The sequence below is a fragment of the Nicotiana tabacum genome, chromosome 8, assembly GCF_000715075.1.
Source record: "Nicotiana tabacum cultivar K326 chromosome 8, ASM71507v2, whole genome shotgun sequence".
NCBI lineage: Eukaryota > Viridiplantae > Streptophyta > Magnoliopsida > Solanales > Solanaceae > Nicotiana > Nicotiana tabacum.
In genome coordinates this window covers 127,597,612-127,609,149 of record NC_134087.1, presented here as the reverse complement: position 1 = coordinate 127,609,149, position 11,538 = coordinate 127,597,612, and the positions used below count along the sequence as shown (strand labels likewise).

General features: G+C 36.4%; 1 protein-coding gene across 1 annotated transcript; it reads right to left on the bottom strand.

Annotated features, from left to right (window-relative positions):
• Window positions 1–4,351: 4,351 nt before the first annotated feature.
• On the bottom strand, window positions 4,352–6,228 carry LOC107772279 (AAA-ATPase At3g28580-like). Its single transcript, XM_016591775.2, has one exon. The coding sequence runs from the start codon at window positions 6,089–6,091 to the stop codon at window positions 4,466–4,468; it is 1,626 nt and encodes a 541-aa protein (XP_016447261.2). The 5' UTR covers window positions 6,092–6,228; the 3' UTR covers window positions 4,352–4,465.
• Between the last annotated feature and the right edge of the window lie 5,310 nt (window positions 6,229–11,538).

Below are 11,538 nucleotides of genomic sequence, written 5' to 3'. Positions count from 1 at the left end.
TTGAATTTTGGTAGTTTTCCTTTAATTTGCTATTTAATTAGTCGCGGTAATTATTATTTAGAGTTAGTTAATTCAATTTGACGGGATAATTTATTTAGGAATTAATTTAGGATTATGTTTTAATGTAAAAAGAAATTAGAAAAATTTAATTTGAAAAGAAAGAAAAGAATTGAATAAGAAAGCCTGGTTGTGGGCCATTTTCGTTTTAAATTCCCTAGGCCCAAAAATTTTGCCCTCATTACCCGTCCAGAACCGACCCAGATCCGAGTCCAAGCCGGTCCAAACCCCCTAGTAACCGAAACGACGTCGTTTGATTACCCTTGATCACGGCCGTTGGATCTCCTTAATCCAACGGTCCGAAACTGGGGAGTTAATAATATTTATATGTCCAAACGCTACCCTACCCCCCTCATCTCGTCTCTTTCAACACACCTCCAAACCAAACCCAGACATTAACCCTAGCGCCGCCCTTGAGTTCTCCGCCATTGTAGCCGGCGGCGCCACCTCCAATCAACCCCAAAATAACACCACAACACCTCCATAACCTCCCCTTTCCCAATCCCTAACAGATTCCCTTCGAATCACCCTAGGACTTCTCGAATCTTCAATCGAAGTGGTCCGATCCCAAACCCTAAAACCCAAATCTCCCCAAATCGTCGATTTTTAGTAAAAGGATTAGGGTCAAGGTTGATTTTATTCGTGTGTTCTTGACAAGAACACACGATTAATGTCAATCTCGGCCGAAATTCGAAGGTGTGAAGATTTTTCAATTTCATTGTCCCAAACCGTCTCTCAAGGTATTTGTTTGCTTTTCTTCTTCTTCTTCTTCTTCTTCTTCTTCTTCTTCGTTTTTCATTCTTAGTTCTCCTCTCCTCTTCTTCTGTTTTTTTTTATTTCTTGTTTTTTTATTATTCCTTTAAATTATCTGAGTATGCATGTCAGTTTTAGAGTTAGTTTGGTTAGCAGTGTTTTTGGTCTTGAGTTTTCTTTTTGATGAGTTTAGTTTTCTGTTTCCATTCTTTCTTTTGGGGCTCAGGGCCTCGTGAGTCTCTGTGACTCCGCAAGTTTTTGGTTATGTGGATTGGTTGAGTTCGATTGAACTTGGACCCTGAAAATTCGAAGCCCAAAAGGGGACTCAATCTGGGTGGCAAGCCCATTGGTTTGGAGCTAAGCCTTGGATCAATTTGACCTATTTGGTTCTTGAAGTAATTACAAAGGGTTTAAGGGTTAGTTTAGGAAATTTAGGCTAGGGAATCTTGGTATCTAATTAGGAAGCTTCTGGGAAGCTGGGGTGGGGGGCTAATTTGAAAATTTGATTTTTAGACTAAGGTTTCCTGAGCAAAAAAGAAAATGTAAAAGGGGTCTAAGGGCAGATCAGTTTTTTTGTAGGCTACCCTACTTCCTTGCCTATAAAGGCATGATTTTCTTGCCTTTCAAGGCAGAACCCAAGGGCTGAAGAGAAAAAAAAGCAAACGAAGAAGAAGTTTTACTGTACCATTGAAATTTCCTCTTCTCTTTGTGATTTCTGAAGTTTTCAAGCCCTGAAACATTTTTCTAATCCGTATGGGGGCTTAAAGGGTTTGATTTTGGTTGGTTCAAGAGGTTGGCCTGAAGTTCTGGTTGATTTTGTTATTATTGTGCACTACTTTCTGGCTTTAAGTTGATTTTTATTTGCTGGGAATCACTGTTCTATTGATTTTTCCTGCTGCTTTCTGCTGTCCTTGCTCGACTGTAGCTACTGCTTCTTCACTTCTGTTTTCTCTGTCAATTTCCAGGTATTTCCTCATACCATTGTTAACAACTGGGGTGCTATAAGTTAGAACCATACTGAATCTCTGTACAGAGTTGATAATTTGGGTTGGAATTAGAACAGAAGCATTGGTTGATGTTGAACTTCCATTAGCTCCTGCTGTTTTATGTCCATAATTTCTTCTGTCCTGAAGTAATTCAGTATTTTTCTTTAAAAATATGTTAGTCTGTTTATTCATGCTCAATGGTTTAGGGTTGTTTGATCATTTGAATGACTGCTTGGATTCTTGGCACTATAATTGTAAATGGAAGCTCATTGGTGAATGGACTGTTAGGGTCGTGCTGTGCTTGGACTTTAATTTGTTATTGTCAGCTCTGATGTGGGCTGAATCTTCTTGCAATTGATGTTTTAAGGGAAATTTCGTGTCAAATACTGTTGGTCAAAATGCAGCAACTAATTTACTCAATTTGAGCATGCCTACTTGATTACTGAAATTACCTGGGTTTGTTTGTTGTCAGAACATACTGTAAATACAGATTTAGCATGTGCTTGCATAAGGTGTGTTAGGAGTCTCATAGCTGAATAATAGCCGAACCCTTGTAATCATTCAATATTATTATCGTGTCTTTGTCATGGGAATCCATAAGGCTGTCAAATGGTTGTAGATGTTCGATTTCGGAATTAGTAAATTTCCTAAGCCAATCCCAGTTCTTGAGTATCATGTTTTTTTAGAAATGACTTGAAATTCAAGTTTGTTCAAGGGCTATAGTTGCATTCAGATTCTAATACAAGTGATGGTTGCTTTGAGTTTTGTGGTTGATAACTAATGTGTGTGAGAGAGGTGTTATTGCATATAAGGCTGTCTCAGAATCCATGTGTGAAATGTAAGGTTTCAAATGCATTTGAATGAACAATGTAGCAGTGATTACTCCATTCAAGATTTAAACGTTGCATTTTGCTCCAATGCCTTTGATGGATCGCGTTTTGGGATATCATTTTTGGCCCGATTGTGAATTGCAGTCTTCTTCCACGGTAGAGTTGCCAGGCTGGGCTTCACTTGGAGCCCAGAATTTTCACTCATTAAACCCACAATAGTGGTCAATCGAACTTGCTTTTTATCAGCTGGGCCACTTTGACAATCAGTTTAGGGCGGTCTCTTGCGAGTTTTTTTACTGAATCATTAGTATGAGTTAGGTCCGGAATAAATTAGAACTCCATACGTTCTTTAATTAATTAGTCTTGAATCCCTTTTAAAAATGGAATTGAGGTGCGCCGCGCCAAACAAAATCTCAAATGCGTGGCCCTCACTTAATTGTTTATTTTGAAATCCCTAGAATTCGAGGCGTGCCATTTAGCAAACTTCCATGGACCTCGCAAAAGTTAAAAGTGCGTTAGTCGCTTTAGGCGCGTATTTTAATAATATTACCTTCCTAAACTCCGGTGTGCATTTCATGTGACCCAAATCAAATCTTAAAACGTTGAATAAAATATGTTTAGGATTGCGGGTGCATTTCATATGGCGCGATCCAAAGACGTGTTTTAAACGACGTTTAATCTTCTCTAAAAATTGATTAAAAGCAGTTAATAAGTTAAAATTTACACATAGGTTCATAATCGTTTAAAATCAGATAATTAAGCCGAATATAACAGTTGAGTGACCATGCTAGAACCACGGAACTCGGGAATGCCTAACACCTTCTCCCGGGTTAACAGAATTCCTTACTTGGATTTCTGGTTCGCGGACTGTTAAACAGAGTCAATCTTTTCCTCGATTCGGGATTTGAACCGGTGACTTGGGACACCATAAATTATCCCAAGTGGCGACTCTGAAACTTTTAACAATAAATCCCGTTTCGATTGTCCTTTAATTGAAAAAACTCTTTTATACATCACCTTCCGGGGGTGTAGTGAAAAAGGAGGTGTGACAAATGTAAAAAGGGCTTTAAAAATGCCTCAAAAGGTTGCTTTATTTACTAAATTCTTCGATGACAACAAATGTAATAATACTGAAAACCAAGGGCAAAAATATAAAAGTTGAAGCAGGCATGTCGACGAAGTCTTTCTTAGTGGTAAAAGGATCAATTTTAGCTAAAAAGTAGAGTCGTAATTGAGGTTTCTATTGATTCTTGTAACCTAAATCTATAGTAATTTTAGAGATTGAAATTTGCATTATGTAGTCTGCAATTTCTTGGCTGGTATTAAAATGAAAATGGAATTTGTACCTTGCTTTTAAGTCATAAAGGGATCACTTGGCAGAAAGGTTGCTTCTTTATTGGGAATACAATTTCTTTTCTGGGATTATAATTTGTTATGGCAATTTTCTACCTAAATGCGTAGTAAATCTAGAGGTTGAAGTGTCCCTGTGTAACCTGCACTTTCTTGGGTGAATACCAGTGTTATATTGCTGCTATACCTAGAGCAACTTAGCAACTTTAGGAGAAGACTATAAACTGATTCTTCTGTTAAAATTCTATAAGTTTTTGCTCCTTTTTAATAAATTTATTAGCATAACTTAAACGTCCTTTTCTGTCTTAGTGGAGAATTTGTTATACTTTCACTTTTCTGTCTTAGTGGAGAAATGTAGTTTGCGACATCCACTACTTCCATACGAATAGTTTGAATAACAAAGTCAACAATGTAAACACAACAAAACTATTCAAAATTATTGGATCCTAGTTTTAAGTGGAACTCCTAATTAATCAAACATTTTCATGATCAACCTTTACTAATATCATCATTTTCCTTGACACCATTATTTTCTGATTTACCATTTTCCTTAGCAACATTACCCTCTGGATTTTCCTTGACAATATTACTCTCAGACTTCCCATTTTCGTTCACTGTATCAGTATTATTGGCTTCTTCAGCAGCTGCTTCTTTATTTTTCTCCTCTTTCTCCTTCTCAGCCTTTTCTCTCTCTTCTTCCTCAGCCTTCAATTTTGCCTCCTCCTTTGCTGTTTCAAGAGCTTTAATCAATCTCTCCAAACAAGTGTTTGCATTTTCCTTAGAAGACTTGGGCATTAAATTCTCAGCAACATCAGCAGGAGTAATATTAGTTTCCCCCAATAAACGGCGAATCTCAGGAAAGTGATCATGAGATTCAACGTCTAGATAATTATTTGCAAGCACCTTGAAGGAGTCAAAGCAACAGTATGATAGCACAATGTGTTTGTCCATCCTCCCCCTCCGAATTAAAGCAGGGTCAAGCTTTTCCACAAAGTTGGTTGTGAAAACAATAAGCCTTTCACCACCAATAGCTGACCATAATCCATCAATAAAGTTCAAAAGCCCAGATAAAGTCACCTCGCTTTGCTTTTTCTCCTCTCGATTTTTCATCTTCTCCTTGACTGCGTCTTTCTCGTCTTTTACTTCCTCTTCCTTATCGTCTTTCTTCTTCTCCCTTTGGCCGGTAAGGTCAAGCGAACAATCGATGTCTTCAATCACAATGATAGACTTACTAGTAGTATCTATCAATAATTTTCTTAGCTCGGTGTTGTCCTTAACCGCTGTCAATTCAAGATCATAGACATCATATTGTAAGAAGTTAGCCATTGCAGCAATCATGCTAGACTTACCAGTTCCTGGAGGACCATATAGAAGATAACCACGCTTCCATGCCTTGCCAATCTTGGCATAATAGGCTTTTGACTTGCTAAATGTTTGAAGATCATCCATAATCTCTTGTTTCTTGTTTGGCTCCATTGCTAAAGTATCAAATGTTGATGGATGTTCAAACACTACTTGGCTCCACATTCTCCTCCTGTATCCATACCCACCATCTCCCTTATTGTTTGTGTACAACTTTCTCTGCCTTTCTCTTACTGAAATTGCTTTCCCTTCGTCCAACACATACTTCAAGTATGAGGCGGTGATAAGCTCGCGATTCTTTCTGTGAAACTTGAGTTTGAAATACCTCTTCTCATCCTCCCTAGGGTACCAAGAAATTGTCTGTCTGTTGGCTATTTGTTGGCTAGAAATCCACCAGACTTTCTCGCCTTTATATTCATCAGTTACCTCTTCGTGATCATCCATGGTTAGTACAAGAGATTGGCCATCTTTGACTACGTTGGCTTTGAGACGCTTAGCTTGTGTGGAGGAGTTCTTGCTTAGGTACCTTTCAATTGCTACATAAGCTTTGCTACGCTCGAACCAGCCATCAGTTTCGTACTCATGAAAAATAATGTGCATATAAGGGTAGAAATAGGTCACGAGTTTATCGGTATACCTCCTAATATGACCACGAAGTTCGTGAGGAAAATAGTTTTGGTACATGGTCCAGGCAAACATGATTGTTGCAATAGTGGGACCCAACTGAGTCCAAACATCTTGCATCATCATCATCTTATTTCTCTCCTTCTTTCAACTGCAATATATATAAGAACACTTCAAGTGTGAATTGTTGTTCACTAAATTAAATGATGGCCTTTATATTTATATAGAGCACTAACGTACTTACCTTTACTTTGGTCTCCAAGTTTGAATAGCATTTCTTTTTTAGGGTGTGCTGACCATATACAATTAAAGAAACTGCTGAGTAGATGCCAAGGTGGGACACCTTTTCTACCGGCCAATCTTGAAATAATATACTAAATTTTTGTCTTTATACGAAGACTTCGTTCATTGATAAGTCCCTTGAGAACTAGGAAGGTTAAATTAACATTAAGATCCAGATATGGATCCAATAAAAGAATGCATATCACCATTGTGATGTCATTATGCTTACACATGGGAGAATAATAATGACTATTCCAAAAACATTTCGGAGACAATGTCTTCTTTTTTTCTTTTAAAGTACTCCCTCCGTCTTATGGCCTGCTTGGATGGTCGTTAATCATGGTTCCACCCCACCCCCTCCAAAAAAAAACCTCCTTTTTAATTCACAAGTTTTTTCTGCCACCGTAGCTTTCGTGCTAGCGTGAAGAAACAAAAGTCTGGTATTGCAGTGAATGTCACTATTACAGCAATTTCCTGGAAGCTGCTTAGATAAAACACTGCCATGAAAGTGTAAAATATCTTCATTCATAATGGTCTTAGTTTGTCACTATTAGTAGCAGTTTCTGCTAAGGTAATGTTGGGGTTTTAAGCTTATTTTAGTTTAAAAGGGTGTGAATAGAAAATAGAGGGAAAATGAAATATTTGAGTTTACTTCTTTGACAAAGGGACATTGTCCCATATTGGAGGAAGAAAAGAATTTTGATGAGTATATATATAATTGCTCTTCTTCTAGATTTTAAAGAGTTAAGTAGAAGGCAAGATTCGCGCCGTCGTCGTCATTCGGCTTCAGATGATTAATTAATTTCTTGGAACAAAATTATTTGTCAATAGTAAATATTAACGTAATTATTAGATATCCGTTTTTTGTAACGGAAAATTAATATTAAATCCAAATTATCCGTTTTTGTAACGGAAAATTAATTTTCCTCTGCGTTTTGAATTCCCATTTTAATTTGTATAAATAGCCATTTACGTTATGGCCATTTTTCGTGAACAATCATAACTAACCTTTGAAGACTTGCACCTCTTCATTTGAACTCAACATGTTGGCTATAAATAGCAGTCCATTCTCTCAGATTTTCCATACGAGAATTCTGAATTCTCCTCCTTTCTTCTGCATTGTTTTAACTACAAAAAAGCAACAATAAGTGTGATTTGCTACCGATTATTGTATTCGCTGAAACACTAGGGTTTGAAGTACCGCTAAACTAGTGTGTAATTCGTTCTATCCTGGGAGGAAATAATCCACAACCTCGGGTTCAAGGAGGGGATTAAGTTCCGTAAGGAAACACTGTGAATTCAGTGGGCTCAGATTAAATTCTATTTCTTTTACATTTCTGTTTGTACGTTATTTTATCTTCTTCAGAATTATTTTACAAATACAGTTTTTTAACAAGCTTAAGGAACTTAAATATTTTCTATATTTGTGTTATACTCACTTTTCTGGAGACTAAAACCTTTGTGGTTTTCTACTCCCGTTTTGGAGATTAAAGCCTTCGTGACGATTTTTTACTCTATTGGAGATTAATATCTACGTGATTTTCTACTCCAGTTTTATTCGGTTTGAAGATATAAAAACTTCTCAGTTTATTAAACGTTTGTTTGTATCATTCTTTTACAGAAATGACGAATGACAACGGAAACCAGACTGTTCCTATGGTGATTGCCAATGCATCGACAAGACAAACAACACCGACATTAGCACCGACAGAAAAATCCATTTTTTTTTTCGATATTGATTTCAAGCAGTGACAGCAGAAGATGTTCTTCTACTTGACGACTTAAAGTCTACAGAAGTTCATTAAGGAAGATGTTCCTATTCCGCCCGACGAAACTCCAGACAATGAACACTTTCTCGTGACTGAGGCATGGAAGCATTCTGATTTTTTATGCAAGGATTACATCCTTAGCGGACTGGAGGACGATCTGTATAACGGTTATAGTAATGTGGAAACGTCAAAAGAACTACGGATTGTGCTTAAAAGGAAATACAAAACTGAAGTTGCCGCGTTGAAGAAATTCATTGCCGCTAATTTTTTGGACTACAAAATAGTAGATAGCAAGTCTATTATTACCCAAGTCCAGGAATTGCAAGTGATTATTCACGATCTCCTTGCTGAAGGTATAAGTCGAATTAATACTGATGTTGAAAGTATTAATTATATTATTTTTACTAACAGAATTTTTATTGAAGGTCTTGTTATCAATGAAGAATTCCAAGTTACAGTGGTGATTGAGAAGTTGTCTCCTTTGTGGAAGGACTTCAAAAACCACTTGAAACACAAACACAAGGAGATGTCGCTTGAAGATCTCATTGTTCGGGTGAGAATCGTAGAGGACAACAAAGCTACTGAAAAGAAAGGCCGTGGAAACTCAATAACAATGGGAGCAAACATTGTTGAGGATGCTCCTCAAAATAATAGAAAAAGGAAGAAGGCTTCTACACTGAAAAGAAACCTAGCAAGAAGCGGTTCAACAGAAATTGCTATAACTGTGGGAAAGCTAGACACAAATCGGTAGATTGTCGTACTACAAAGAAAGACAAGAAGAAGGGTAAAACAAATATGGTTGAAAAATACGAAGATATTGATGACTTGTGTGCTAAGCTTTCTGAATGCAACATGGTGGGAAATCCTAAGGAATGGTGGATTGATTCTGGAGCCACTCGCCATATTTGTGCCGTTAGAGAAGCGTTTGCTGCATATGCTCCCGTCAAAGAGACGCTTTCTATGGGAAATTCTGCAACGGCCAAAATTGAAGGATGCGGCACGATATTTCTGAAAATGACTTCTAGCAAGGTGGTGACTCTGAACAACGTCCTTCATATTTCCGAGATTAGAAAGAACTTAGTCTCTATTGCACTTCTTGTTAAGAACGGGTTTAAGTGTGTTTTTGTATTTGATAAGGTTGTAATAAGTAAGAATGAGATATTTGTAGGAAAAGGTTACCTCACTGAGGACCTTTTCAAACTGAATGTAATGGTCGTTGAGAATAATAAAATTTCAGCTTCTTCTTACTTACTTGAGTCAAATTATTTATGGCATATACGTTTGGGACATGTCAATTATAAAACCTTACGAAAAATGATTAATTTGGAAGTATTGCCTAAGTTTGAATGCAACAAATCAAACTGTCAAATATGTGTGGAATCTATGTATGTTAAACATCCTTATAAGTCAGCTGAAAGGAATTCAAATCCTTTAGACTTAATTCACACAGATATTTGCGACATGAAGTCAATGCCATCTCGTAGTGGAAAGAAGTATTTCATAACTTTTATTGACGACATTTCTATGTTTACTTACTTAATAGTAAAGATGAAGCAATAGATGCATTCGAGCAATACAAAAATGAAGTTGAAACGCAACTTAACAAGAAAATTAAAATGATAAGAAGTGATAGGGGCGGTGAAATCATCAACGTATACCATCTAATAAGGTGGTGGTGCGTATATAACCCATAACCTTTTCCCATACCCCATATACATATAATATACGCGTATATAACTCCATCTAGTCATGGGTCAATGTACATGTATAAATGAATGCAATGCATAATGAATTAAGTCAGTAAGATCTCTCGGAATGCCATAAGATCATTATGCCTTTGGATAAACTTTATAAACTTACGTATTTTCTTAGACCCATGAACATACGATATAATAATAGGACACATGGGGAATCAAGAACATAGGTAACCCTAGTACTTCTAAGAATAGAGTCACTTGTGAAAGTTGCGTATTTACTCATTTCGTTGTATCATATGGATCATGCCAAAAGAAAAGAAGGGATAACCTTAACATACCTTAAATCCATTGAGTCCTTAATACATTCCAAGAAATTAGTCAAACAAATCAACTCAATTTACCATATTAGGAGATTCAAAATCAGTGCTGAGTAAAGGCTAAGTCCGCAAGTTAAACTAGTAGCTTGATTATGTAAATTTGGACAACATCTCCCTGTAACAAGGGCTTCCTCCAATACCATATATCAACAACAAAAAGAAACATTAACTTATACAACCTTCACCTATATCCTTTCAGCATCACAACATAAATCAATCTACACAACAGCAAGTGCATAAATATCACCAATGGAACTACTATTTAACACGACAAACGGAAAGCTCGGATTGAATTTCTTTTGAACCCTTTAACCCCAAAGTCATTCATTCATTAACTTAACAATATAGACAAAATGATATTAAGTACAATGGGAGGACTTTTAACCTCCTATTCACCCTCAAACAGCCCAACAATCCAACAACAACAACAACAAGTACAACTTTCCATTGTTATATTGTTATTTATCTTCTTATTCACAATACCAATACCAAGTTCGACATGCAGATAATATATTCATGAAACTAACAACATAAAAATTTTATTTCCCAAGGTTTTCAACCATTTAAAGTTCATGTAAACAACCTTCCCAAAACATTCCATTAAGAACAATAATATCTCAAACTATTTCAAGTCTTCTCTTGTAGTATCTTGCTCAAATAATGCAACCAACATAAAAATAACTTCAAGAACATGTAGTAGAGTATTATAAGTACCTAAAACAGCAGAAACCACTTGAAAATTTAGCCAAACACAGCCCACAACCTCAATGACAACACGATCTCAAAGAGGTGTTCTTCACTAGAACTAACTTTTGATGTTGAAATATAGTGTAATTACTTTGGAATCACTTCAAACCCTTATGGTATCTTTTTATTAGGTTTAGGAGAAGTTTGGGGACGAATTTGAGTAAAAAAAGAGCAAAAATAGGAGTCCAAATCGTTTATAAAGTGAAGAAGGTCGACCACCGCCTAAGTGGGTCTCATCGGGAGCTGCTTGCGCAGTCTCACAAAAATGCAAATATCTCTTACCTCCAATGTCGTATCGACAAACGGTTAAATGAGTTAAAAACTAGACTCATAGATCTTCAATTTGGTATATAGATCATCCCTTTATTACAAGTATATTGGGAGAAAAGCTCAACTACATTTGACCTAAGTTTCAGTACATTATGAATGTAACTTGTGATGACCTTTGCCAACTTTTGTTCCACAACTTTCTTGGCTTCAAAACGTAGCACACAACCATTATACGACTAAAATAACTCATAACATAACCTCCTTATCATGTTAAGAACCCTATTATTTCCCCAAAGTACTTTTTATATCATTCCAAACTTGTCGACGTTCGACGAAACTTATTTTCTTCATGATCTTAAATATTTGTAACCTCCAAGGTAAAATGATTAGCTTACTTTATATTATTTCAAACATAATCTCATTTATGACCTTAT